The following is a 25,973-nucleotide window of genomic DNA, read 5'->3' as shown; positions in this document are numbered from 1 at the left end:
AGGGATCCCCAGACCGCGCCCCAGCCCATCAGACTGGCGTCGGTCGTGACAATGACCCACTCTGGTCTGCGGAAGGTCATCCCTTGTGACAGGTTGTCCAGGGACAGCCACCAACGGAGTGAGTCTCTGGTCCTCTGATTTACTTGTATCTTCGGAGACAAGTCTGTATAGTCCCCATTCCACTGACTGAGCATGCACAGTTGTAATGGTCTTAGATGAATGCGCGCAAAAGGAACTATGTCCATTGCCGCTACCATCAAACCTATTACTTCCATGCACTGCGCTATGGAAGGAAGAGGAACGGAATGAAGTGTTTGACAAGAGTTTAGAAGTTTTGTTTTTCTGGCCTCTGTCAGAAAAATCCTCATTTCTAAGGAGTCTATTATTGTTCCCAAGAAGGGAACTCTTGTCGACGGAGATAGAGAACTCTTTTCCACGTTCACTTTCCATCCGTGAGATCTGAGAAAGGCCAGGACTATGTCCGTGTGAGCCTTTGCTTGAGGAAGGGACGACGCTTGAATCAGAATGTCGTCCAAGTAAGGTACTACTGCAATGCCCCTTGGTCTTAGCACCGCTAGAAGGGACCCTAGTACCTTTGTGAAAATCCTTGGAGCAGTGGCTAATCCGAAAGGAAGCGCCACGAACTGGTAATGCTTGTCCAGGAATGCGAACCTTAGGAACCGATGATGTTCCTTGTGGATAGGAATATGTAGATACGCATCCTTTAAATCCACCGTGGTCATGAATTGACCTTCCTGGATGGAAGGAAGAATTGTTCGAATGGTTTCCATTTTGAACGATGGAACCTTGAGAAACTTGTTTAAGATCTTGAGATCTAAGATTGGTCTGAACGTTCCCTCTTTTTTGGGAACTATGAACAGATTGGAGTAGAACCCCATCCCTTGTTCTCCTAATGGAACAGGATGAATCACTCCCATTTTTAACAGGTCTTCTACACAATGTAAGAATGCCTGTCTTTTTATGTGGTCTGAAGACAACTGAGACCTGTGGAACCTCCCCCTTGGGGGAAGCCCCTTGAATTCCAGAAGATAACCTTGGGAGACTATTTCTAGTGCCCAAGGATCCAGAACATCTCTTGCCCAAGCCTGAGCAAAGAGAGAGAGTCTGCCCCCCACCAGATCCGGTCCCGGATCGGGGGCCAACATTTCATGCTGTCTTGGTAGCAGTGGCAGGTTTCTTGGCCTGCTTTCCCTTGTTCCAGCCTTGCATTGGTCTCCAAGCTGGCTTGGCTTGAGAAGTATTACCCTCTTGCTTAGAGGACGTAGCACTTTGGGCTGGTCCGTTTCTACGAAAGGGACGAAAATTAGGTTTATTTTTGGCCTTGAAAGACCGATCCTGAGGAAGGGCGTGGCCCTTACCCCCAGTGATATCAGAGATAATCTCTTTCAAGTCAGGGCCAAACAGCGTTTTCCCCTTGAAAGGAATGTTAAGTAGTTTGTTCTTGGAAGACGCATCAGCTGACCAAGATTTCAACCAAAGCGCTCTGCGCGCCACAATAGCAAACCCAGAATTCTTAGCCGCTAACCTAGCCAATTGCAAAGTGGCGTCTAGGGTGAAAGAATTAGCCAATTTGAGAGCACGGATTCTGTCCATAATCTCCTCATAAGGAGGAGAATCACTATCGACCGCCTTTACTAGCTCATCGAACCAGAAACACGCGGCTGTAGTGACAGGGACAATGCATGAAATTGGTTGTAGAAGGTAACCCTGCTGAACAAACATCTTTTTAAGTAAACCTTCTAATTTTTTATCCATAGGATCTTTGAAAGCACAACTATCTTCTATGGGTATAGTGGTGCGTTTGTTTAAAGTGGAAACCGCTCCCTCGACCTTGGGGACTGTCTGCCATAAGTCCTTTCTGGGGTCGACCATAGGAAACAATTTTTTAAATATGGGGGGAGGGACGAAAGGTATACCGGGCCTTTCCCATTCTTTATTTACAATGTCCGCCACCCGCTTGGGTATAGGAAAAGCTTCTGGGAGCCCCGGGACCTCTAGGAACTTGTCCATTTTACATAGTTTCTCTGGGATGATCAAATTCTCACAATCATCCAGAGTGGATAATACCTCCTTAAGCAGAGCGCGGAGATGTTCCAACTTAAATTTAAATGTAATCACATCGGGTTCAGCTTGTTGAGAAATTTTCCCTGAATCTGAAATTTCTCCCTCAGACAAAACCTCCCTGGCCCCATCAGACTGGTGCAGGGGCATTTCAGAACCATTATCATCAGCGTCGTCATGCTCTTCAGTATCTAAAACAGAGCAGTCGCGCTTACGCTGATAAGTGGGCATTTTGGCTAAAATGTTTTTGATAGAATTATCCATTACAGCCGTTAATTGTTGCATAGTAAGGAGTATTGGCGCGCTAGATGTACTAGGGGCCTCCTGAGTGGGCAAGACTCGTGTAGACGAAGGAGGGAATGATGCAGTACCATGCTTACTCCCCTCACTTGAGGAATCATCTTGGGCATCATTTTCATTGTCACATAAATCACATTTATTTAAATGAGAAGGAACCCTGGCTTCCCCACATTCAGAACACAGTCTATCTGGTAGTTCAGACATGTTAAACAGGCATAAACTTGATAACAAAGTACAAAAAACGTTTTAAAATAAAACCGTTACTGTCACTTTAAATTTTAAACTGAACACACTTTATTACTGCAATTGCGAAAAAATATGAAGGAATTGTTCAAAATTCACCAAAATTTCACCACAGTGTCTTAAAGCCTTAAAAGTATTGCACACCAAATTTGGAAGCTTTAACCCTTAAAATAACGGAACCGGAGCCGTTTTTAACTTTAACCCCTTTACAGTCCCTGGTATCTGCTTTGCTGAGACCCAACCAAGCCCAAAGGGGAATACGATACCAAATGACGCCTTCAGAAAGTCTTTTCTATGTATCAGAGCTCCTCACACATGCGACTGCATGTCATGCCTCTCAAAAACAAGTGCGCAATACCGGCGCGAAAATGAGGCTCTGCCTATGATTAGGGAAAGTCCCTAAAGAATAAGGTGTCTAAAACAGTGCCTGCCGATATAATTTTACCAAAATACCCAGATTAAATGATTCCTCAAGGCTAAATATGTTAAACACTAAAAAACTCTAAGCCATCTCCGTGGAGATGTTGCCTGTACAACGGCAAAGAGAATGACTGGGGTAGGCGGAGCCTAGGAGGGATCATGTGACCAGCTTTGCTGGGCTCTTTGCCATTTCCTGTTGGGGAAGAGAATATCCCACAAGTAAGGATGACGCCGTGGACCGGACACACCTATGTTGGAGAAAAGGGAACGACACCACCGTAAGGAGGACAACGAGCCCCCTGAAGAGGAGAGCGTCAATAGGAATCCCCATAAGACAGGAAGTCGTAGGAAGAACCAAGAGGACACAAGGCCACGTCACTGATGAACACGGAAGAACCCCTTAAAACACCATCATGCTAGCACACATAACAGGCGCAAAAAAGCAACAGCTGAGCAACCACAAACCTTCCGTTTGCTAGGCAGGAAAGGCCACCATCAGGTCACGTTAGTTGGCTGTCCCAAAGGAACCATATCGTCCGGCACAAGACAAGACCCAAGGAGCCCCGGCTCTCAGTAAATCAGGTCAAGTTATAAAACAGAACAGCCAGAACAAGGGCTAAGCCCAAGTACCCCGGAAACTGGAACCCCCAGGCCAGTCCTAGGATCATAAGGTCCGGTAACATCCTACGACAGGATCCACAAAGAGAAAATGCTGAGTAAAACCCTCGACAACCAGAAGATCAGGACAAAAAGCCCGGGCCCTACAAAGGTTTAGATTAAACAATCTTCCAGGCACATAAATCCCTCGTCTGATATAAAAAAACAGACCTCCCAGGGAAAAAATCCATAATAACCCGGAAAACAAGAGCAAGAAGCCCTTGCAAGTCCCGACCCAAAGGAAAGAGACCACCCCTTGCAGGAGCCAAACACTACAAAGAGCCAAGGCCATAAAAGGACACTAGAGCTAACAGGTGTCCAAGCATCATTAACATGATTGTGCTTGAAAAGTGCAGCTAATCCCCCTAAGGGACACAAGGCGCTGTTCATTTTAGCAACCTCAAAAAGGAGGAAAGGCCGAGTAGACCTCACCGGTGATCGAACTAGCAACCCTTGGTTTGCTACAGTACAGAGTAGCCACAGAGCATTAGAATGCTGAGCTATCTGTCCAGCTAGTCACGAGCTCCAGACACAAGGGGAACAGTGAGGACAAGTAACCCGAACAGAGCAACATCAAGCCTCCACATCACCTCAGATTCAAAGTCAGAGGACAGTAAAACATGGGTTTGGATGCCACCTGGATGGCAATACCTGAACCATATGAGTGGAAAACCACTAGGACCTCTTCTATCCCAAGGAGGAGATGCAGAGCATTCCCAACACTGGGGAAGGACCCCTAACCGGAGCCCAAAAAGACCTCACTGTCTAATGTCTCGAAAAAGGAACAACCAATTCCCGAAGGGAATCCAAGTCCCCTGAAGGCAACCCATCCACAAGGAGAACGGACAATCCAAGAGGTCTCAATGAAGAAGAGAACCACTAAAGGAAAAGAGTCGCTAAACCCTCTAATTTTCCCACCACGTGGGAAGGAATACTCTAGGTTCTGAGGGTATCGGAAGCAACAGAGAGTGACGCAGCAAAATTCAGTGACCTAGTCACCAGAGAGACGACTATTAGGACTGAAACAATCCCGGGAGCCGCACGGACCTGCAAGTCGTCTTGAGAATGCTTAGCTGAAAATTGTAAAACAAATAACAAGAAACATAAATAACGTTAATAGCACTCGACACCCCAACCTGACCAGCAAGGTATAATAGGCACCACGTGTCTGAATAAGCTGCGAGACAGAAGATCTGAACCGAAGCAGGACCAGCCTGCAACCAGGGTCATAACGGCTAAGCTGGCTAAATCCGCCCTCAGAGAGGGAGGAAGAAAAAACAGACAAACATGGGACTAACGTGTCCCGAACAACTTCCATAGAAGAAAACAGCGAATATCGATCCCAGAAAAAGTTCCCTCAGGAAACATAGTATGAAAAATAACAATGAAATTAATCCTAAACTGATAAAATAAAATAACAGGCAACCCGAGGGTTAAGGCCCAAGAAGAAGATCCGCAGGACCTGCCTAACGTAAACCCTGTTCTTCCAACAAAACTAGTAAGGATCTCGATAACAAGACATAAAGGATATTACTTCACCCCCCCATGTCTAACGAGGTGAGCCATTTGAAGGAGACTTGTGAGTCCCATAACCAAGAAGGATAGGGTCCCCAAACAGCTCAAAAACGTGTCTGAGTAGAACACAAAGGCGAGCCAGCCTGTAATGAAAGGCACAACACTCAGGAACAGTTACACCCACAAGGAACTGCACATACCCTCTAGGCCGAGAGATGTGGGCCAATCAAGCACAAACACAATCGCAAATAAACATCTATACGTGCAAGCGCCAAAAGTATGTAAAAGCGAAAACGTGCCACAACCTCCGGGGGGGAACAATCCACCCTCCGAGGAGGAAAAAACATAAAACTTGGGTTACCTGCATGTGTAGTAGTAGGGAACTCGCCTCCTGGAGGACAGCCCCCCCCCCCCCCCCCCCGAGGCGGATGGCTCAGCAGTCCCTTGAATCCCCAAGCCTGAGGAACAAGGCGCTCTAGAACGGCCTAAAGAACATAACTGACCAATTCGCATTCTTCACAGGATGAAGAATCTGAATCAGAAAGTTGAACAATCTTAGGATTACTTAAAACTCCAGTCCCATGTCGAAGAGTACTACCCTCCATAAGAGACGAAAACAAACTTCTGACACTTCCTGGAACGAAAGGCAAAGAATGACTGGAGGATTATGGAAGAGGGAGGAGTATTTAAGCCTTTGGTTGGGGTGTCTTTGCCTCCTCCTGGTGGCCAGGTTCTTATTTCCCAAAAGTAATGAATGCAGCTGTGGACTCTTTCCATTTATGAAGAAAAACCAAAATTATTCTATAGCAAAAGCAAGTAACATATATAATGAATGCATATTGCAAAGGTTTTCCACAATGCATAATTAAACATTGTATATTGCAATCTTAAAGTGTTTCATGTTCCTGTAGTGTAAAAAAATAAAAACTATATTTAAATGCTATAAGCACACACCCTCAACTTAATTCTCAATTTTGAGACTAGGAACTGTAGGCTAATATGGTTGGCTTTCATCCAAGATATTTTGAAGATGTATCATCCTAATTAACATTACCTTAATTTATTTATGAATTTAAAGAGGCTGATGGAATGCAAGACCTGGCTAAAGTGGAATTATCATGCAGCTCATGCTATTAGCTACCACTAGAGGGCAACAGACATCCACAGTGTGTTGGTTCCAGGTGACTTTATGGGTGTTTGGAAGACTCATGTAACTTTAACACAGGTTGTTGGAGTAATTGCATTAAACTATTTATGTAGCCTTGTGAGGTTTGTTCCCAGTTTTACTACAATATTTCCAGGCAAACATCCTATAATAAAATCATATAGAGCTCTACCAAACATTATTATAAATGGGTACAAACACAGGCCTGGAAAATATACACTGTTGTATATGTGTTGTATATGTGTGTTTAAGAGGGAGAGTGCAAACAAATATCCCTCTCTCGTCTTTATTTTGTCTTTTAAATTAATTTAGCTAATTCACATCGCAACTGATGTTCGAGTAACATCAAATTTTGTCTCAGATTGACTATCACTTTTGTTTTAGTTCACTCAACTTAATTTAAAAATAAACACAAATCAAGAAAGTCAAAGTAAACAAAAAAATAAAAAAACAAGGTGAAAGGACAATACAAGAATCGACTATAAAACCTATACAATAGTTAAAAAATTTAAAAAGGAACATGAAGTCGATTGGTGGCTACACACATTTACATACCTTCCAACCGTCTTGCATCCTGCTGGATTGTCACGGGTTTGGGAGGTATGTCCAAATGTTCTGCCTGCAGAGACTCTGGGTGTCCCGGTTATATATGACTGACCTTGCCCCACACAGACATTCACATGCAGCCTGTACAAAAATCTTTGGGCCACTTGTCCACAAACTTTAAACCTCCCATATCCCGGAAACCATCCTTTAAAGAAAGTGAATTTTCTATTGCAATTATTTCCTTAATTGTATCCTCCATTTTTGTTTAGATATATAATTTTATTCCCTTTTGTTTTTTTTTTCTTTTATAATTTTCTTTCTTTCAACCAAGCTATAATAGAAACCATTCTTCTCTATAAAGTTTCTCCCTAATAAAATGAAAGTTTTCATAAATGGAGTAATCATTTGTTTTTTTAAAATGGTTATTCTATTATTCTAATGTTTTAAGAGCAACTGTACTTTTACATGTATTTTTGATGTGTTTTATGACACTTTTTTGTTTCGCGAAACAGTTAACTAGAGCTCTGAGGACGCAGTAATAATTCTAGCATAAATCGCGATTGTGCTCAAGTCTTCGTGTTTACTTTCAACTTGTAATGCGATTGCTGAATATGATACACGCAAATAACCATGATAAACCCCTTTTCCCTTGTGCGTAACAAGTGGCACTCAAAATCGAGTGGCACTTGAAATCTGGCCCATTGTCTGATCTTAGGACATATCCAAAAATGATCAAATCTGGTTTAAACCTCTGACATTAAATGCAGACATTTTGGCACTGTGTATTCTATATAGAGACCCTTTTCAGGGGCAAACTATCTCTATTTGTTAGTCTAATTTGAGATTCACTTAAACACCGATAGATTGGCTTTCTATATTTCTGTTCCCATTCTTTAAATATTTTGAATGGATTATTTGCCGATCTGCATTAATCAAAAACATTTGATGTCAAGGGTTTATGTAGAAACCATAATTGTGATGTATCCATACAAGGTAAAAAATAAATCTTAATTGCTCTTAATACAAATATATTTTTCATATAAATTATTTTTATTGTTAATATTTTATGAATTTTCTCCAGGCAGACAAAACATATTTAAATAACTGATGATTTTTAATTTCACAAGGGATAACTTTACCATGTACAGCTAAAAGAAAAGGTGGTGAAAAACCTCCTAGAGTAATTTTCCCCATACTTAATATTGAACAAACCGATGCTTGTGCAACCAATTGCTTGAGAGCAGGGCTTGTCAATCACTCTGGCTGGGTAATTTTATTCTGTTAAAGTGAAAGTAAAGTTTTAGCAATTCGAAGACATCATTCGATTTGCTAATATTACCAGAAGCTAATCGCTAAGTTATTTTCTCTATTTATTTTATATTTATAAATATATATATATATATATATATATATATATATAACAAATAGAAAAGTAGTGTCCAGCACTATACCCATAGGTATTCTTATGAAATGTGTCCCCGTCACAGTGGTGTATCAGCAAACCTCCAAATAGTACAGTCAATGCATAAAGTGTGACAGCAGCACAGTACAACAGCCTTGTTCAAAGATGAAAGATTCTCTCTTTTATTAGGATATAACAACCTTAAAAGCCGTATACCCCTCCATCTGAGAGTTGTTGTAAGCTCTCTTGGACATAATATTGGGTATCTAATACCACTATGGCTCCGCCCTTATCGCCCTTTTTATTGTAATATCTTTATTATTTCTTAATAGGGATATAGCCTCATGTTCCTCCCTAGTTAAATTATGCCGTTTCTTGTATGGGTTAGGATTCATTTTTTTCACTAAATTGTACAAATTTCACAAAGGTTTCTACACCTGAATTACTGTTTGGAGGTATATATGTGGATTTCTTATATAAATTTAGAGCATTCAAATTGAATGGCCTGGTTTCTAATGCTCATTCATTTATTGAATTTTTATCAGCAGATTTGTCAACATTTTTCTCACCATAATGTGCTTTCAATCTTAACATCCTAAAAAAAATGTATACAAATCTTTAATCGGTCTCAAACTCATCACAGCCCTTTACAGGGCAAAAAGAAAATCCTTTCATCAGGAGACTGTGCTCCGCATCAGATAGCGTATATTTTGAAATGTTAATTACTAAATTCTCTTCCTTGTGTGTAAGGGGACTTTTAGGCAATTTGTTTACCTTTACTTCCTCATGCCCCGCCGGTATCTCCCTCCTCATTGTTGTCCAGGCATCTGACGATACTGGTTACAGGAGCTCCGCGTATTCATCCGCTATTCTCTTTGGGGGGCGGTGCTTCCGCCCTCCCCTCCGGTGTCTCCTTCACGTGACTCACGAGATCGTGATGTGTAGTCACGTGACTAATTGTACACCCGATGATTGGTGTAGTCAAGCTCGTCTCTGCCAAACTTTGACCTCTCTTTCTCTTCAAGATCTTGGCGGTACTGTAATAACAATGTATCATCTTCATCTTTAGTAACTTTCAACATTTCCATAGTGTACTTTGTCTCCATCGCCCGCTCCGCTTCCAATACCAAGCTTTTCTGTTTATCAATTTCCATTTGTAAACATTCGACATTCGACCGCTAACACAATTAGATCGAAGGAGCACTTATTGAGTATACTCTCGAAACGATTTTTATACAGTTCATTATTAGCAAGTATAGTTGGTCTCAATTTCACCCTTAAGCCTCTAGGGATTCTATTAATCCTGTAATATTCTGCAAGCATAACAGAGTGTAACTCCAGGGATATCAGCTTTCTTTTTGTTCTCTCATATTCCTTTTGTAAGTCCGCTTCAGCAGTATTTCTTAGGTGGTGAAAAACCTCCTAGAGTAATTTTCCCCATATTTAATATTGAACAAACCGATGCTTGTGCAACCAATTGCTTGAGAGCAGGGCTTGTCAATCACTCTGGCTGGGTAATTTTATTCTGTTAAAGTGAAAGTAAAGTTTTAGCAATTCGAAGACATCATTCGATTTGCTAATATTATCAGAAGCTAATCGCCAAGTTATTTTATCTATTTTATATTTAAAAAAAATATAAAAAAATTAAATTATATATATATACTGTATATAAAAATTCCTACCGTTACGATGATGACTCCTCCCAACCCCTATTTTCTTGTTTTCTGGTCTCTGACGTATAGAGCGGTCCCGCCCGCTCTATACGTCTCTGAAAAGCACGTTCACAATGCTCAGTTGAACTGTACATGCGATGACTGGCAATCTCACATTATTATGCGCTTGCGCTAATATATTATAAATTAGACATTTTAAAATTCTATTTTGAAAGGACAGCAGTACTTACTTCTAGTCAAGAGTTTAAGAAGTCAAGTGCTGCGCTTGTCCGTATCTGAGCCGTCTGTAAGCAGCCGATGACGTAGTGTTGGAATTCATACACTACTACCAATACGCATGCGCAAAAACAGAATTTATGCTTACCTGATAAATTACTTTCTCCAACGGTGTGTCCGGTCCACGGCGTCATCCTTACTTGTGGGAATCTCTCTTCCCCAACAGGAAATGGCAAAGAGTCCCAGCAAAGCTGGCCATATAGTCCCTCCTAGGCTCCGCCCACCCCAGTCATTCGACCGACGGACAGGAGGAAAAATATAGGAGAAACCATATGGTACCGTGGTGACTGTAGTTAGAGAAAATAATTCATCAGACCTGATTAAAAAAACCAGGGCGAGCCGTGGACCGGACACACCGTTGGAGAAAGTAATTTATCAGGTAAGCATAAATTCTGTTTTCTCCAACATTGGTGTGTCCGGTCCACGGCGTCATCCTTACTTGTGGGAACCAATACCAAAGCTTTAGGACACGGATGAAGGGAGGGAGCAAATCAGGTTACCTAAACGGAAGGCACCACGGCTTGCAAAACCTTTCTCCCAAAAATAGCCTCCGAAGAAGCAAAAGTATCAAATTTGTAGAATTTGGCAAAAGTGTGCAGAGAAGACCAAGTCGCTGCCTTACATATCTGATCAACAGAAGCCTCGTTCTTGAAGGCCCATGTGGAAGCCACAGCCCTAGTGGAGTGAGCTGTGATTCTTTCAGGAGGCTGCCGTCCGGCAGTCTCGTAAGCCAATCGGATGATGCTTTTAAGCCAAAAGGAAAGAGAGGTAGAAGTCGCCTTTTGACCTCTCCTTTTACCAGAATAGACGACAAACAGAGAAGATGTTTGTCTGAAATCTTTTGTAGCTTCTAAATAGAATTTTAGAGCACGGACTACGTCCAAATTGTGTAACAAACGTTCCTTCTTTGAAACTGGATTCGGACACAAAGAAGGTACAACTATCTCCTGGTTAATATTTTTGTTAGAAACAACCTTTGGAAGAAAACCAGGCTTAGTACGCAAAACCACCTTATCTGCATGGAACACCAGATAGGGTGGAGCACACTGCAGAGCAGATAACTCTGAAACTCTTCTAGCAGAAGAAATAGCAACCAAAAACAAAACTTTCCAAGATAACAACTTAATATCTATGGAATGTAGAGGTTCAAACGGAACCCCTTGAAGAACTGAAAGAACTAAATTCAAACTCCAGGGGGGAGTCATAGGTCTGTAAACAGGCTTGATCCTAACCAGAGCCTGAACAAATGCTTGAACATCTGGCATAGCTGCCAGTCGTTTGTGTAGTAAGACAGATAAAGCAGAAATCTGTCCCTTTAGAGAACTCGCAGATAATCCTTTATCCAAACCTTCTTGCAGGAAGGAAAGAATCTTAGGGATTTTTATCTTATTCCAAGGTAATCCCTTGGATTCACACCAGCAGATATATCTTTTCCATATCTTATGGTAAATCTTTCTAGTTACCGGTTTTCTGGCCTGAACCAGAGTATCAATCACAGAATCTGAAAACCCACGCTTTGATAGAATCAAGCGTTCAATCTCCAAGCCGTCAGCTGGAGGGAGACCAGATTTGGATGTTCGAATGGACCCTGAACAAGAAGGTCCCGTCTCAAAGGTAGCTTCCATGGTGGAACCGATGACATATTCACCAGGTCTGCATACCAAGTCCTGCGTGGCCACGCAGGGGCTATCAAGATCACCGAGGCCCTCTCCTGTTTGATCCTGGCTACCAGCCTGGGAATGAGAGGAAACGGTGGAAACACATAAGCTAGGTTGAAGGTCCAAGGCGCTACTAGTGCATCCACTAGAGTCGCCTTGGGATCCCTGGATCTGGACCCGTAGCAAGGAACCTTGAAGTTCTGACGAGACGCCATCAGATCCATGTCTGGAATGCCCCATAATTGAGTCAATTGGGCAAAAATCTCTGGGTGGAGTTCCCACTCCCCCGGAAGGAATGTCTGACGACTCAGATAATCTGCTTCCCAGTTTTCCACACCTGGGATGTGGATCGCAGACAGATGGCAGGAGTGATTCTCCGCCCATTGTATTATTTTGGTTACTTCTTTCATCGCCAGGGAACTCCTTGTTCCCCCCTGATGATTGATATACGCAACAGTCGTCATGTTGTCTGATTGGAATCTTATGAAACTGGCCTTTGCAAGCTGAGGCCAAGCCCTGAGAGCATTGAATATCGCTCTTAGTTCCAGAATGTTTATCGGGAGAAGAGACTCTTCCCAAGACCATAGTCCCTGAGCTTTCAGGGATTCCCAGACCGCACCCCAGCCCACTAGACTGGCGTCGGTCGTGACAATAACCCACTCTGGTCTGCGGAAGCTCATTCCCTGGGATAGGTGGTCCAGGGATATCCACCAACGGAGTGAATCTCTGGTCTTCTGATCTACTTGAATCACTGGAGACAAGTTTGTATAGTCCCCATTCCACTGTTTCAGCATGCACAGTTGTAATGGTCTTAGATGAATTCGCGCAAAAGGAACTATGTCCATTGCTGCAACCATCAGCCCTACTACTTCCATGCACTGAGCTATGGAAGGACGTGGAACAGAATGAAGAACTTGACAAGCGCTTAGAAGTTTTGACTTTCTGACATCTGTCAGAAAGATCCTCATTTCTAAGGAATCTATTATTGTTCCCAAGAAGGGAACTCTTGTTGACGGAGACAGAGAACTTTTTTCTATGTTCACTTTCCATCCGTGAGATCTGAGAAAGGCCAGAACGATGTCTGTATGAGCCTTTGATTTTGAAAGGGACGACGCTTGTATTAGAATGTCGTCCAAGTATGGTACTACTGCAATGCCCCTCGGTCTTAGAACCGCTAGAAGGGACCCGAGTACCTTTGTGAAAATCCTTGGAGCCGTGGCTAATCCGAATGGGAGGGCCACAAACTGGTAATGTTTGTCCAGAAAGGCGAACCTTAGGAACTGATGATGTTCTTTGTGGATAGGAATATGGAGGTACGCATCCTTTAGATCCACGGTAGTCATAAATTGACCTTCCTGGATAGTGGGTAGAATCGTTCGAATGGTTTCCATTTTGAACGATGGTACCCTGAGAAATTTGTTTAGGATCTTTAAATCCAGAATTGGTCTGAAAGTTCCCTCTTTTTTGGAAACCACGAACAGATTTGAGTAGAATCCCATTCCTTGTTCCTTCATTGGAACTGGGTGTATCACTCCCATCTTTAACAGGTCTTCTACACAATGTAAGAACGCCTGTCTCTTTATTTGGTTTGAGGATAAGTGAGACATGTGGAACCTCCCCCTTGGGGGTAGTTCCTTGAATTCCAGAAGATAACCCTGAGAAACTATTTCTAGCGCCCAGGGATCCTGAACATCTCTTGCCCAAGCCTGAGCAAAGAGAGAGAGAGTCTGCCCCCCACTAGATCCGGTCCCGGATCGGGGGCTACTCCTTCATGCTGTTTTGTTAGCGGTAGCAGGCTTCTTGGTCTGCTTACCCTTGTTCCAGCCTTGCATCGGTTTCCAGGCTGTTTTGGACTGTGAGGCATTACCCTCTTGCTTAGAGGATGCAGAATTAGAAGCCGGTCCGTTCCTGAAATTACGAAAGGAACAAAAATTAGACTTATTCTTGGCCTTGAAAGGCCTATCTTGTGGGAGGGCGTGACCCTTTCCCCCAGTGATGTCTGAGATAATCTCTTTCAATTCTGGTCCAAAGAGAGTTTTACCCTTGAAGGGGATGTTAAGCAATTTTGTCTTGGATGATACATCCGCTGACCAAGACTTTAGCCAAAGCGCTCTGCGCGACACAATTGCAAACCCTGAATTTTTCGCCGCTAATCTAGCTAATTGCAAAGCGGCATCTAAAATAAAAGAGTTAGCCAACTTAAGTGCGTGAACTCTGTCCATAACCTCCTCATATGGAGTCTCTCTACTGAGCGACTTTTCTAGTTCCTCGAACCAGAACCACGCTGCTGTAGTGACAGGAACAATGCACGAAATGGGTTGTAGAAGGTAACCTTGCTGTACAAAAATCTTTTTAAGCAAACCTTCCAATTTTTTATCCATAGGATCTGTGAAAGCACAACTATCCTCGATAGGAATAGTAGTGCGCTTGTTTAGAGTAGAAACTGCCCCCTCGACCTTAGGGACTGTCTGCCATAAGTCCTTTCTGGGGTCGACCATAGGAAATAATTTCTTAAATATAGGAGGGGGAACAAAAGGTATGCCGGGCTTCTCCCACTCCTTATTCACTATGTCCGCCACCCGCTTGGGTATAAGAAAAGCGTCGGGGTGCACCGGAACCTCTAGGAACTTGTCCATCTTGCATAATTTTTCTGGAATGACCAAGTTGTCACAATCATCCAGAGTAGATAACACCTCCTTAAGCAGAGCACGGAGATGTTCCAATTTAAATTTAAATGTCACAACATCAGGTTCAGCCTGTTGAGAAATTTTTCCTGAATCTGAAATTTCCCCATCTGACAAAACCTCCCTCATGGCCCCTTCAGATTGGTGTGAGGGTATGACAGAACAATTATCATCAGCGCCCTCCTGCTCTCCGGTGTTTAAAACAGAGCAATCGCGCTTTCTCTGATATGCAGGCATTTTGGATAAAATATTTGCTATGGAGTTATCCATTACAGCCGTCAATTGTTGCATGGTAATAAGCATTGGCGTGCTAGAAGTACTAGGGGCCTCCTGCGTGGGCAAAACTGGCGTAGACACAGAAGGAGATGATGTAGAACCATGTCTACTCCCTTCATCTGAGGAATCATCTTGGGCAATTTCATTATCTGTGGTAGTACTGTCCTTACTTTGTTTGGACGCTTTGGCACAATTATCACACAATTTTGAAGGGGGAGACACATTGGCTTTCATACATATAGAACATAGCTTATCTGAAGGCACAGACATGTTAAACAGGCTTAAACTTGTCAATAAGGCACAAAAACCGTTTTAAAACAAAACCGTTACTGTCTCTTTAAATTTTAAACAGAGCACACTTTATTACTGAATATGTGAAAAAATATGAAGGAATTGTTCAAAATTTACCACAATTTCACCACAGTGTCTTAAAGCATTAAAAGTATTGCACACCAATTTTCAGAGCTTTAACCCTTAAAATAACGAAACCGGAGGCGGTTACAGATTTAACCCCTATACAGTCCCAGCTACAGACTTTGCTGTGACTTTACCAAGCCCAGAGGGGAATACGATACCAAATGACGCCTTTTAGGAACTTTTCCAACTACTTTCAGGTCCTCACACATGCATCTGCATGTCTTGCTCTCAAAAACAACTGCGCAGTAATGCCGCGAAAATGAGGCTCAGCCTACAACTGGGAAGGCCCTTCCTGACTGGAAAAGGTGTCTAACATAGTGCCTGACGTTAAGTGTGAAATATCAGCATAAACATGTATAAAATGTCCAAATAAAGCAATCGATTTAGCCCATAAAAGTGTCTACCAGTTTTAAAGCCCATATTAAGCCCTTTATTCTGTTTGAGACTAAGAAAATGGCTTACCGGTCCCCATGAGGGGAAATGACAGCCTTCCAGCATTACACAGTCTTGTTAGAAATATGGCTAGTCATACCTTAAGCAGAAAAGTCTGCTAACTGTTTCCCCCAACTGAAGTTACTTCATCTCAACAGTCCTATGTGGAAACAGCAATCGATTTTAGTTACTGTCTGCTAAAATCATCTTCCTCTCACAAACAGAAATCTTCATCCTTTTCTGTTTCAGAGTAAATAGTACATACCAGCACTATTTTAAAATAACAAACTCTTGATAGTAGAATAAAAAAAAACTACAACTAAACACCACATACTCTTAACCATCTCCGTGGAGATGTTGCCTGTGCAACGGCAAAGAGAATGACTGGGGTGGGCGGAGCCTAGGAGGGACTATATGGCCAGCTTTGCTGGGACTCTTTGCCATTTCCTGTTGGGGAAGAGATATTCCCACAAGTAAGGATGACGCCGTGGACCGGACACACCAATGTTGGAGAAATGGGAGCAAGCGTTGATTACTAGCTTCTAAAAAAAAAAAGAATACCACATGCGCATATGAGCAAGGAGGTGGGTGGCGTTGAGTGACGGACAGATTTTCAATTAGATCACAGAATAATGTGACGAGACAGAAAAAAAACGGGTTGATTTATTGGAGCTTCACAAATTGATTTGAAACGGTAATAACTTTACTTACAAGCAAAATTATAAAAATTATAAAAATTGATGAATGAAAGTCCTATTTATTTGGGACATATTATATACTAGATCGACAACAAGGTAACTTTACCTTCACTTTAACTCTGAGCATAGAGGGTTTAGGAAGGAACATACACCTTTTGGTAGATAAATCTGCCCCAAATGTATCTAAATCTGTTAGCCAATACTAAAGATAATCTAGCAAATGCCTTTCAATTATAGCATTGGATTATTATTATCGGTTATTTGTAGAGCGCCAATAGATTCCGCAGCCCTAAATAATAGGATAAATAATTGGATAATAGGAAAATGCAGTCTCCTGCTTTATAGGAAGACATTAATTATTTTAAACTAAACATTCTAAATGATTTATAAAGTTTATCAAGATCAGCACAGGAAATGAAGAGGAGGCATGTGTAAGGGCATATAAAAGACAGCTAATAATGTTCATATTAACCCCTTGTACCAAATGGACGTAGGTACTACATCACACAGTACTTTGCCCAGCGTTCTGTGTTGACGTAGTACCTTGGACAGCAGAGATTGCAGCTGAGAGCAGAAGGCATCTGCCATCATATAGTAAGGGAGCGCTAATCGTGCTCCCTTATTATATGAAGCCAGATCGCCAATACAGACAGTGTCACTGTCTGTATTGGGTGGGATGATGCCGTGGGAGGGAAGGTGGGAGGCAGGTGGGTGCTCCATAGCTGGAGGGGGGGAGTGCACAGTTCCCTACACTACAGCAAAACAATTTGGGAGGGATGAGTGCATACACTAAAGAAAAGGGATATTAGAGGGGTGGGGGGCCCTACAGTGAGATGACTTAAAAGGGGTAGGTGGAAAGTAGATCACTACACTACAAAAAAAAAAAAAAAAAAAAAACCCCGACTGCACACTTGTATATTACAAGTAACAAATATGGAGGTGCAGTAGGGGGGCAAGAGGAAAGAGAGCTATTTCTGAGTAATCAAGGAGATGGGAAGGTGAGGAGGTCCCTACACTACAGAAAATGAATAAAATTAGAAAAACAAAACCACTAATTGCATACAGTTGGCCTGGCTGCCAGTACCTAAGATGGTGGAAGATGATGGTGACCAGTGGGAGAGGAAGGGAAGAAAGCTATTTGGGAGGGATCAGGGAGATGTTAGGTGTGAGGGGAATCAATGCACTAAAATACATTTTACCCTTGAAGGTATATATATATGTATGTGTGTGTGATTTGTCATTTTATATTATCATTTTAAATTGTTTTTCTGTTTATTGCGTCTTAAAGAGTATTTTGAAATATTGTTATCTGTTGACATTATAGTGGGAGCTAGCTGCTAATTGGTGCCCACACACATTTGTCTCTTTTGATTGGTTAACTAAATGTGTTCATCTAGCTGCCTGTAGTAAACTGGAAAGTTTAAAATGTTATGTTCTATCCAAATCATGAAAGAAAAGTTTGTTATTTCCTGTCCCTTTAACAGCTGATTAACCCCTTCAATGCCAGTAATTTTAGAGGTGTGGTGCGCAGTTGTAATTAGCAGTCTTTAAAATGACCAAAATCAATGGCAAAGCCATGCATAAATACCATTTCTGAGCAAATGGTATCCTAGAGAACCTTTTACAACCATTTGTCATATGACTGCAGTAGTTGTGTGTAAATAATTTTAGTTTGAAACCCAAAGTTTTTAAATAAGTTAACTATTTTTTTATGTGATGGTATTTGGCAGTCAAATGGTAGCTTGAAATATAACAAAATGGGCCTAGATCAATAACAAGGGCTGTCTAGTTATATATATATAATTATTTTATTTTTTTTGGGGGGGGGGGAGGAGTCATTTTTGAGAATTTGGGCAGTTTTGCTGTACCAAATGAGAGTTACCCCATTGCATCATTTTAGACCTGGCTGCAGATTAAGATATTAAAATAATCAAACATAATAACATTAATTAGATGGATCCTTCTTGTTAAGAATATGTGAAGATTTCCAAATCTCTTTCGATCATGTTCTATTTTGTTGATAATATTACGCTATCACGTTTCTTGATAAGTGTGTGTATATATATATATATATATATATATCCTATTCTTAAATTATTTTTAGCTTTTTGTACGCAAACTTCTTTTTTTTATTTTTATTTTTATTTAGCTTCTTCTGAACTTCTGATTTGTCCATGTTTATGTTATATCACAAGTTATTGAAGTTTTGCATTACATCCAACATACCTGATAAATATTTTCTAGGTTCTTGTACACAAAGTAACATGCCATCTGCATATAGGAATGCTTTATGTTTACAATCACCACCTTCTTTCTATTCCTGGATAGTTTACACGTGGTTCCAAGGCAACGATGAACAACAAGGGCGATAAATGACATCCTTGGAGTGTGTCCCTATTTAACACAAACCTTGCTGAGATGAGAATATTTAAAAGGACATGAAACCCAACATTTTTTCTTCCATGATTTAGCTAGAGCATACATTTTTTAAAAAAACAGAATTTATGCTTACCTGATAAATTACTTTCTCCAACGGTGTGTCCGGTCCACGGCGTCATCCATAACTTGTGGGAATATTCTCTTCCCCAACAGGAAATGGCAAAGAGCACAGCAAAAGCTGTCCATATAGCCCCTCCCAGGCTCCGCCCCCCCAATCATTCGACCGACGGTTAGGAGAAAAAAAGGAGAAACTATAGGGTGCTGTGGAGACTGTAGTGTATAGAGAAAGAAATTTTTCAAACCTGATTAAAAAACCAGGGCGGGCCGTGGACCGGACACACCGTTGGAGAAAGTAATTTATCAGATAAGCATAAATTCTGTTTTCTCCAACATTGGTGTGTCCGGTCAACGGCGTCATCCATAACTTGTGGGAAACAAAACCAAAGCTTTAGGACACGGATGAAGGGAGGGAGCAAATCAGGTTACCTAAACAGAAGGCACCACGGCTTGCAAAACCTTTCTCCCAAAAATAGCCTCCAAAGAAGCATAAGTATCAAATTTGTAGAATTTGGCAAAAGTGTGCAGAGAAGACCAAGTCGCTGCCTTACATATCTGATCAACAGAAGCCTCGTTCTTGAAGGCCCATGTGGAAGCCACAGCCCTAGTAGAGTGAGCTGTGATTCGTTCAGGAGGCTGCTGTCCAGCAGTCTCATAAGCCAATCGGATGATGCTTTTCAGCCAGAAAGAAAGAGAGGTAGCAGTAGCTTTTTGTCCTCTCCTCCTACCAGAATAAACGACAAACAAAGAAGAAGTTTGTCTGAAATCCTTTGTTGCTTCTAAATAGAACTTTAAAGCACGGACTACATCTAAATTGTGTAACAAACGTTCCTTCTTTGAAAACTGGATTCGGATACAAAGCAGGAACAACTATTTCCTGGTTAATGTTCTTGTTGGAAACAAATTTTGGAAGAAAACAAGGCTTGGTACGCAAAACAACCTTATCTGAATGGAACACCAGATAGGGTGGATCACACTGCAAAGCAGATAATTCAGAAACTCTTCTAGCAGAAGAAATAGCGACCAAAAACAAAACTTTCCAAGATAGTAACTTGATATCTATGGAATGTAAGGGTTCAAACGGAACCCCTTGAAGAACTGAAAGAACTAAAGAACTAAATTTAGACTCCAGGGAGGAGTCAAAGGTCTGTAAACAGGCTTGATTCTAACCAAAGCCTGTACAAAAGCTTGTACATCTGGCACAGCTGCCAGTCGTTTGTGTAACAAGACAGATAAAGCAGAAATCTGACAATCCCTTATCCCAACCTTCTTGGAGAAAGGAGAGGATCTTAGGAATTTTAGTCTTACTCCAGGAGAATCCCTTGGATTCACACCAACAGATATATCTTTTCCATATTTTATGGTAAATCTTTCTAGTCACAGGTTTTCTGGCTTGGACCAGAGTATCTATCACTTAATCTGAAAACCCACGCTTGGATAAAATCAAACGTTCAATTTCCAAGCAGTCAGCTGCAGAGAAACTAGATTTGGATGTTCGAATGGACCTTGTACTAGAAGGTCCTGTCTCAAAGGTAGCTTCCATGGTGGAGCCGATGACATATTCACCAGGTCTGCATACCAAGTCCTGCGCGGCCACGCAGGAGCTATCAGAATCACCGAGGCCTTCTCCTGTTTGATCCTGGCTACAAGCCTGGGAAGGAGAGGGAACGGTGGAAACGCATAAGCTAGGTTGAACGACCAAGGCGCCACTAATGCATCCACTAGAGTCGCCTTGGGATCCCTGGATCTGGACCCGTATCAAGGAACCTTGAAGTTCTGACGAGACGCCATCAGATCCATGTCTGGAATGCCCCATAATTGATTCAACTGGGCAAACACCTCTGGGTGGAGTTCCCACTCCCCCGGATGGAAAGTCTGACGACTCAGATAATCCGCCTCCCAGTTGTCTACTCCTGGGATGTGGATTGCAGATAGGTGGCATGAGTGATCCTCCGCCCATTTGATGATTTTGGATACCTCTCTCATCGCCAAGGAACTCCTTGTTCCCCCCTGATGGTTGATGTAAGCTACAGTTGTCATGTTGTCTGACTGGAATCTTATGAATCCGGCCTTCGCTAGTTGAGGCCAAGCCCGGAGAGCATTGAATATCGTTCTCAGTTCCAGGATGTTGATCGGGAGAAGAGACTCTTCCCGAGACCATAAACCCTGAGCTTTCAGGGAATCCCAGACCGCGCCCCAGCCTAATAGACTGGCGTCGGTCGTGACAATGACCCACTCTGGTCTGCGGAAACTCATTCCCTGAGACAGGTGATCCTGGGACAACCACCAACGGAGTGAGTCTCTGGTCATCTGGTCTACTTGAATCTTTGGAGACAAGTCTGTATAGTCCCCATTCCACTGCTTGAGCATGCACAGTTGTAATGGTCTTAGATGAATTCGAGCAAAAGGAACTATGTCCATTGCTGCAACCATCAACCCTACTACTTCCATGCACTGAGCTATGGAAGGCTGCAGAATAGAGTGAAGAACTTGACAAGCGTTTAGAAGCTTTGACTTTCTGACTTCTGTCAGGAAGATCTTCATTTCTAAAGAATCTATTATTGCTCACAAAAAGGGAACTCTTGTCGACGGAGACAGGGAACTCTTTTCTACGTTCACCTTCCACCCGTGAGATCTGAGAAAGGCTAGAACAATGTCTGTATAAGCTTTTGCTTTGGAAAGAGACGACGCTTGGATTAGAATGTCGTCCAGATAAGGTGCCACTGCAATACCCCTTGGTCTTAGAACCGCTAGAAGGGACCCGAGCACCTTTGTGAAAATTCTTGGAGCAGTTGCTAGCCCGAATGGGAGAGCCACGAACTGATAATGTTTGTCCAGAAAGGCGAACCTTAGGAACTGATGATGATCTTTGTGGATAGGAATATGTAGATACGCATCCTTTAAATCCACGGTAGTCATAAATTGACCCTCCTGGATTGTAGGTAAAATTGTTCGAATGGTTTCCATTTTGAACGATGGAACTCTGAGAAATTTGTTTAGAATTTTTAAATCCAGAATTGGTCTGAAAGTTCCCTCTTTTTTGGGAACTACAAACAGATTTGAGTAAAACCCCTGACCTTGTTCCACAGATGGAACTGGGTGTATCACTCCCATCTTTAACAGGTCTTCTACACAATGTAAGAATGCCTGTCTCTTTATTTGGTTTGAAGATAAGTGAGACATGTGGAACCTTCCCCTTGGGGGTAGTTCCTTGAATTCTAGAAGATAACCCTGAGAGACTATTTCTAGTGCCCAGGGATCCTGAACATCTCTTGCCCAAGCCTGAGCAAAGACAGAGAGTCTGCCCCCTACTAGATCCGGTCCCGGATCGGGGGCTACCCCTTCATGCTGTCTTGGTAGCAGCAGGCTTCTTGGCCTGTTTACCCTTGTTCCAGCCTTGCATCGGTTTCCAAGCTGGTTTAGTCTGGAAAGCGTTACCCTCCTGTCTAGAGGCTGCAGAGTTGGAAGCCGGTCCGTTCCTGAAATTGCGAAAGGAACGAAAATTGGACTTATTCTTAGCCTTGAAAGGTCTATCTTGTGGGAGGGCATCGCCCTTTCCCCCAGTGATGTCTGAAATAATCTCTTTCAATTCTGGCCCAAAAAGGGTCTTACCTTTGAAAGAGATATTAAGCAATTTTGTCTTGAAAGATACATCCGCCGACCAAGACTTTAGCCAGAGCGCTCTGCGCGCCACAATTGCAAACCCTGAATTTTTCGCCGCTAACCTCGCTAACTGCAAAGCGGCGTCTAAAATAAAGGAATTAGCTAACTTAAGTGCGTGGAATTCTGTCCATGACTTCCTCATACGGAGTCTCCCTACTGAGCGACTTTTCTAGTTCCTCGAACCAGAACCACGCCGCTGTAGTGACAGGAATAATGCACGAAATAGGTTGAAGGAGGTAACCTTGCTGTACAAAAATCTTTTTAAGCAAACCCTCCAATTTTTTATCCATAGGATCTTTGAAAGCACAATTGTCCTCTATAGGAATGGTTGTGCGCTTGGCTAGTGTAGAAACCGCCCCCTCGACCTTAGGGACCGTTTGCCATAAGTCCTTCCTGGGGTCGACCGTAGGGAACAATTTCTTAAATATAGGAGGAGGGACAAAAGGTATGCCTGGCTTCTCCCACTCCTTATTCACTATGTCCGCCACCCGTTTAGGTATCGGAAAGGCATCAGGGTGCACCGGGACCTCTAGGAACTTGTCCATCTTGCACAATTTTTCTGGGATGACCAGATTGTCACAATAATCCAGAGTAGATAGCACCTCCTTAAGTAATGCGCGGAGATGCTCTAATTTAAATTTAAATGTCACAACGTCAGGTTCTGCCTGCTGAGAAATTCTTCCTGTATCAGATATTTCCCCATCTGACAAACCCTCCCTCACTGCCACTTCAGATTGGTGTGAGGGTATGACAGAAAAATTATCATCAGCGCCCTCCTGCTCTACAGTGTTTAAAACAGAGCAATCGCGCGTTCTCTGAAATGCTGGCATTTTGGATAAAATATTAGCTATGGAGTTATCCATTACTGCCGTCAATTGTTGCATAGTAACAAGCATTGGCGCGCTAGAAGTACTAGGGGTCGCCTGCGCGGGCATAACTGGTATAGACACAGAAGGAGATGATGTAGAACTATGTCTACTTCCTTCATCTGAGGAATCATCCTGGGCAACCTTACTATCTGTGACAGTACTGTCCTTACTTTGTTTGGACGCTATGGCACAATTATCACATATATTAGAAGGGGGAACCACATTGGCCTCCATACATACAGAACATGATCTATCTGAAGGTACAGACATGTTAAACAGGCTTAAACTGGTTAATAAAGCACAAAAACGGTTTTAAAATAAAACCGTTACTGTCTCTTTAAATGTTAAACAGGGCACACTTTATTACTTAATATGTGAAAAACTATGAAGGAATTATCCAATCTTTACCAAATTTTCACCACAGTGTCTTAATGCATTCAAAGTATTGCACCCCAATTTTCAAGCTGTTAACCCTTAAAATGTGGAAACCGGAGCCGTTTGCAATTTTAACCCCACTACAGTCCCAGCAACAGCCTTTGTTGCGACTTTACCAATCCCACGGGGGTATACGATACCAATTCAAGCCTTCTAGAAACGTTTTCAGTGGATACCAGACCCTCACACATGCAGCTGCATGCACTGTACTCAAAAGTAACTGCGCAATAATGGCGCGAAAATGAGGCTCTGCCTACTATAGTGAAAGGCCCTTCCTGACTGCGAAGGTGTCTAAACAAGTGCCTGGCGATAAAAAACGTTCCCCAAACAATAAAAGTGTGAAGATTACTTCAAACTTTCAAAATATAACTTAAATATACAATCGATTTAGCCCTTAAGAGTGTCCACCAGTTAATAGCCCATAATAAGCCCTTTATTCTGTCTGAGTCTAAGAAAATGGCTTACCGATCCCCATGAGGGAAAAATGACAGCCTTCCAGCATTACACAGTCTTGTTAGAAAAATGGCTAGTCATACCTTGAGCAGAAAAGTCTGCAAACTGTTCCCCCCAACTGAAGTTCTCTCAGCTCAACAGTCCTGCGTGGGAACACCAATTGATTTTAGTTACTGCTGCTAAAATCATACTCCTCTTTTAAACAGAACTCTTCATCTCTTTCTGTTTCAGAGTAAATAGTACATACCAGCACTATTTTAAAATAACAAACTCTTGATAGAAGAATAAAAAACTACAACTAAACACCACATACTCTTCACCATCTCCGTGGAGATGCTACTTGTTCAGAGCGGCAAAGAGAATGACTGGGGGGGGCGGAGCCTGGGAGGGGCTATATGGACAGCTTTTGCTGTGCTCTTTGCCATTTCCTGTTGGGGAAGAGAATATTCCCACAAGTTATGGATGACGCCGTGGACCGGACACACCAATGTTGGAGAAATGTACTTAGTTCTCGTGGTGTTCTTTGTTGAAGAATACCTAGGTAAGATTGAAGACTAATTGTGATGATTATATTTTTTAAAACCTAACATTTAAAATCATTCAAAGCATTAAAAAGGTAAGGCCTTGTTACTCTCTATAATAGAAAAACCTCAGATAAAGAATCTGTCTTATGAATTTTATGGGCTTTCGTGAAGTGAGAAATAATATACACAATACACCTCAAGTTTCTAGTTGACAATCATGAATGTATAAAGCCTACATGATCTGTATGTATTTGGTAGAATTATTATAAAACTTTCAGATTTTTTTATTAGAATGTTGTAATGCACATTTTAAAGAGGGCATTGGGACATAAGAACTCATTAAAAGTTGAATAAGGATCATGTTAGCCTGAGTTATATATTAAAAAAAAATAAAAAAAATATGGAAGTTCTACTCAATCAGTATAATACACTTATATTTATCCAATGTTGTTGCAATTTAATCTTTTAGGATGTTATAGAATTCTATGGGAAAGCCATCTGGGCCTGCTGCTGTATTATTAGGAAGGCATTTAACTGCTCCCATGTGAAAAATGGGCTGTCATGCAGATCTCTGCCTGTGTGCTCATGACAACTCATTCTTGTTCTGAAAGGGGATCACATTACAGGCATGATCTGTGGCGGAATAGCAGGTGGAACTCCCAGGGATACACAAACGTAGCAAGGTCACAGTAGAGATGAGACTAGAAATCAGCAAGCAGTGAATGGAGCTGGATAGAGGGGGCTGTTCAAACCCCTAGATCTCTGCTCCCTTAGGAGCCTCAGACCTCCAAGACCCCTCATTTGATCTTGGAAAGCCACAAGCTCCGAAACATTTTTGTTTAATTTAAAAACACAACACTTGATGAAGAATGTGACTTTATTGGCTCATTAAAAAATATGGGCCAGATTACAACTTTTTCACAAACTTTGGGTTTCTCACTGAAATTATTTATATACCGCTTGTGCAATCATGGCACAAATGGTTATATAAGCTTGTCTGGGATCCCCTTTGTTCAGAATTAGCAAACATATATGGCTTTGCCATTGCTTTTTGGTAATTGCAGTTGCTCGCCACACTTCTATTATTCC

The 25,973-nt window shown here is 42.0% G+C and overlaps 1 protein-coding gene across 2 annotated transcripts in view; it reads right to left on the bottom strand.

The window, feature by feature from the left end:
- The window catches only part of RAB29 (RAB29, member RAS oncogene family), a 176,541-nt gene that overhangs the window by 38,306 nt on the left and 112,262 nt on the right, over positions 1-25,973 (bottom strand). Inside the window, exon 4 of one of the 2 annotated variants that reach the window (XM_053706607.1) lies at positions 18,671-18,838. The exons of the other annotated variant lie outside the window; for it this stretch is intronic. Coding sequence (XP_053562582.1) covers positions 18,671-18,838 — 168 coding nt within the window. The remainder of the gene's footprint in view (positions 1-18,670; positions 18,839-25,973) is intronic. 2 annotated transcript variants of the gene reach the window in all.

This window comes from Bombina bombina, chromosome 3, assembly GCF_027579735.1.
Source record: "Bombina bombina isolate aBomBom1 chromosome 3, aBomBom1.pri, whole genome shotgun sequence".
NCBI lineage: Eukaryota > Metazoa > Chordata > Amphibia > Anura > Bombinatoridae > Bombina > Bombina bombina.
This window is presented reverse-complemented; position numbering and strand designations above follow the sequence as displayed.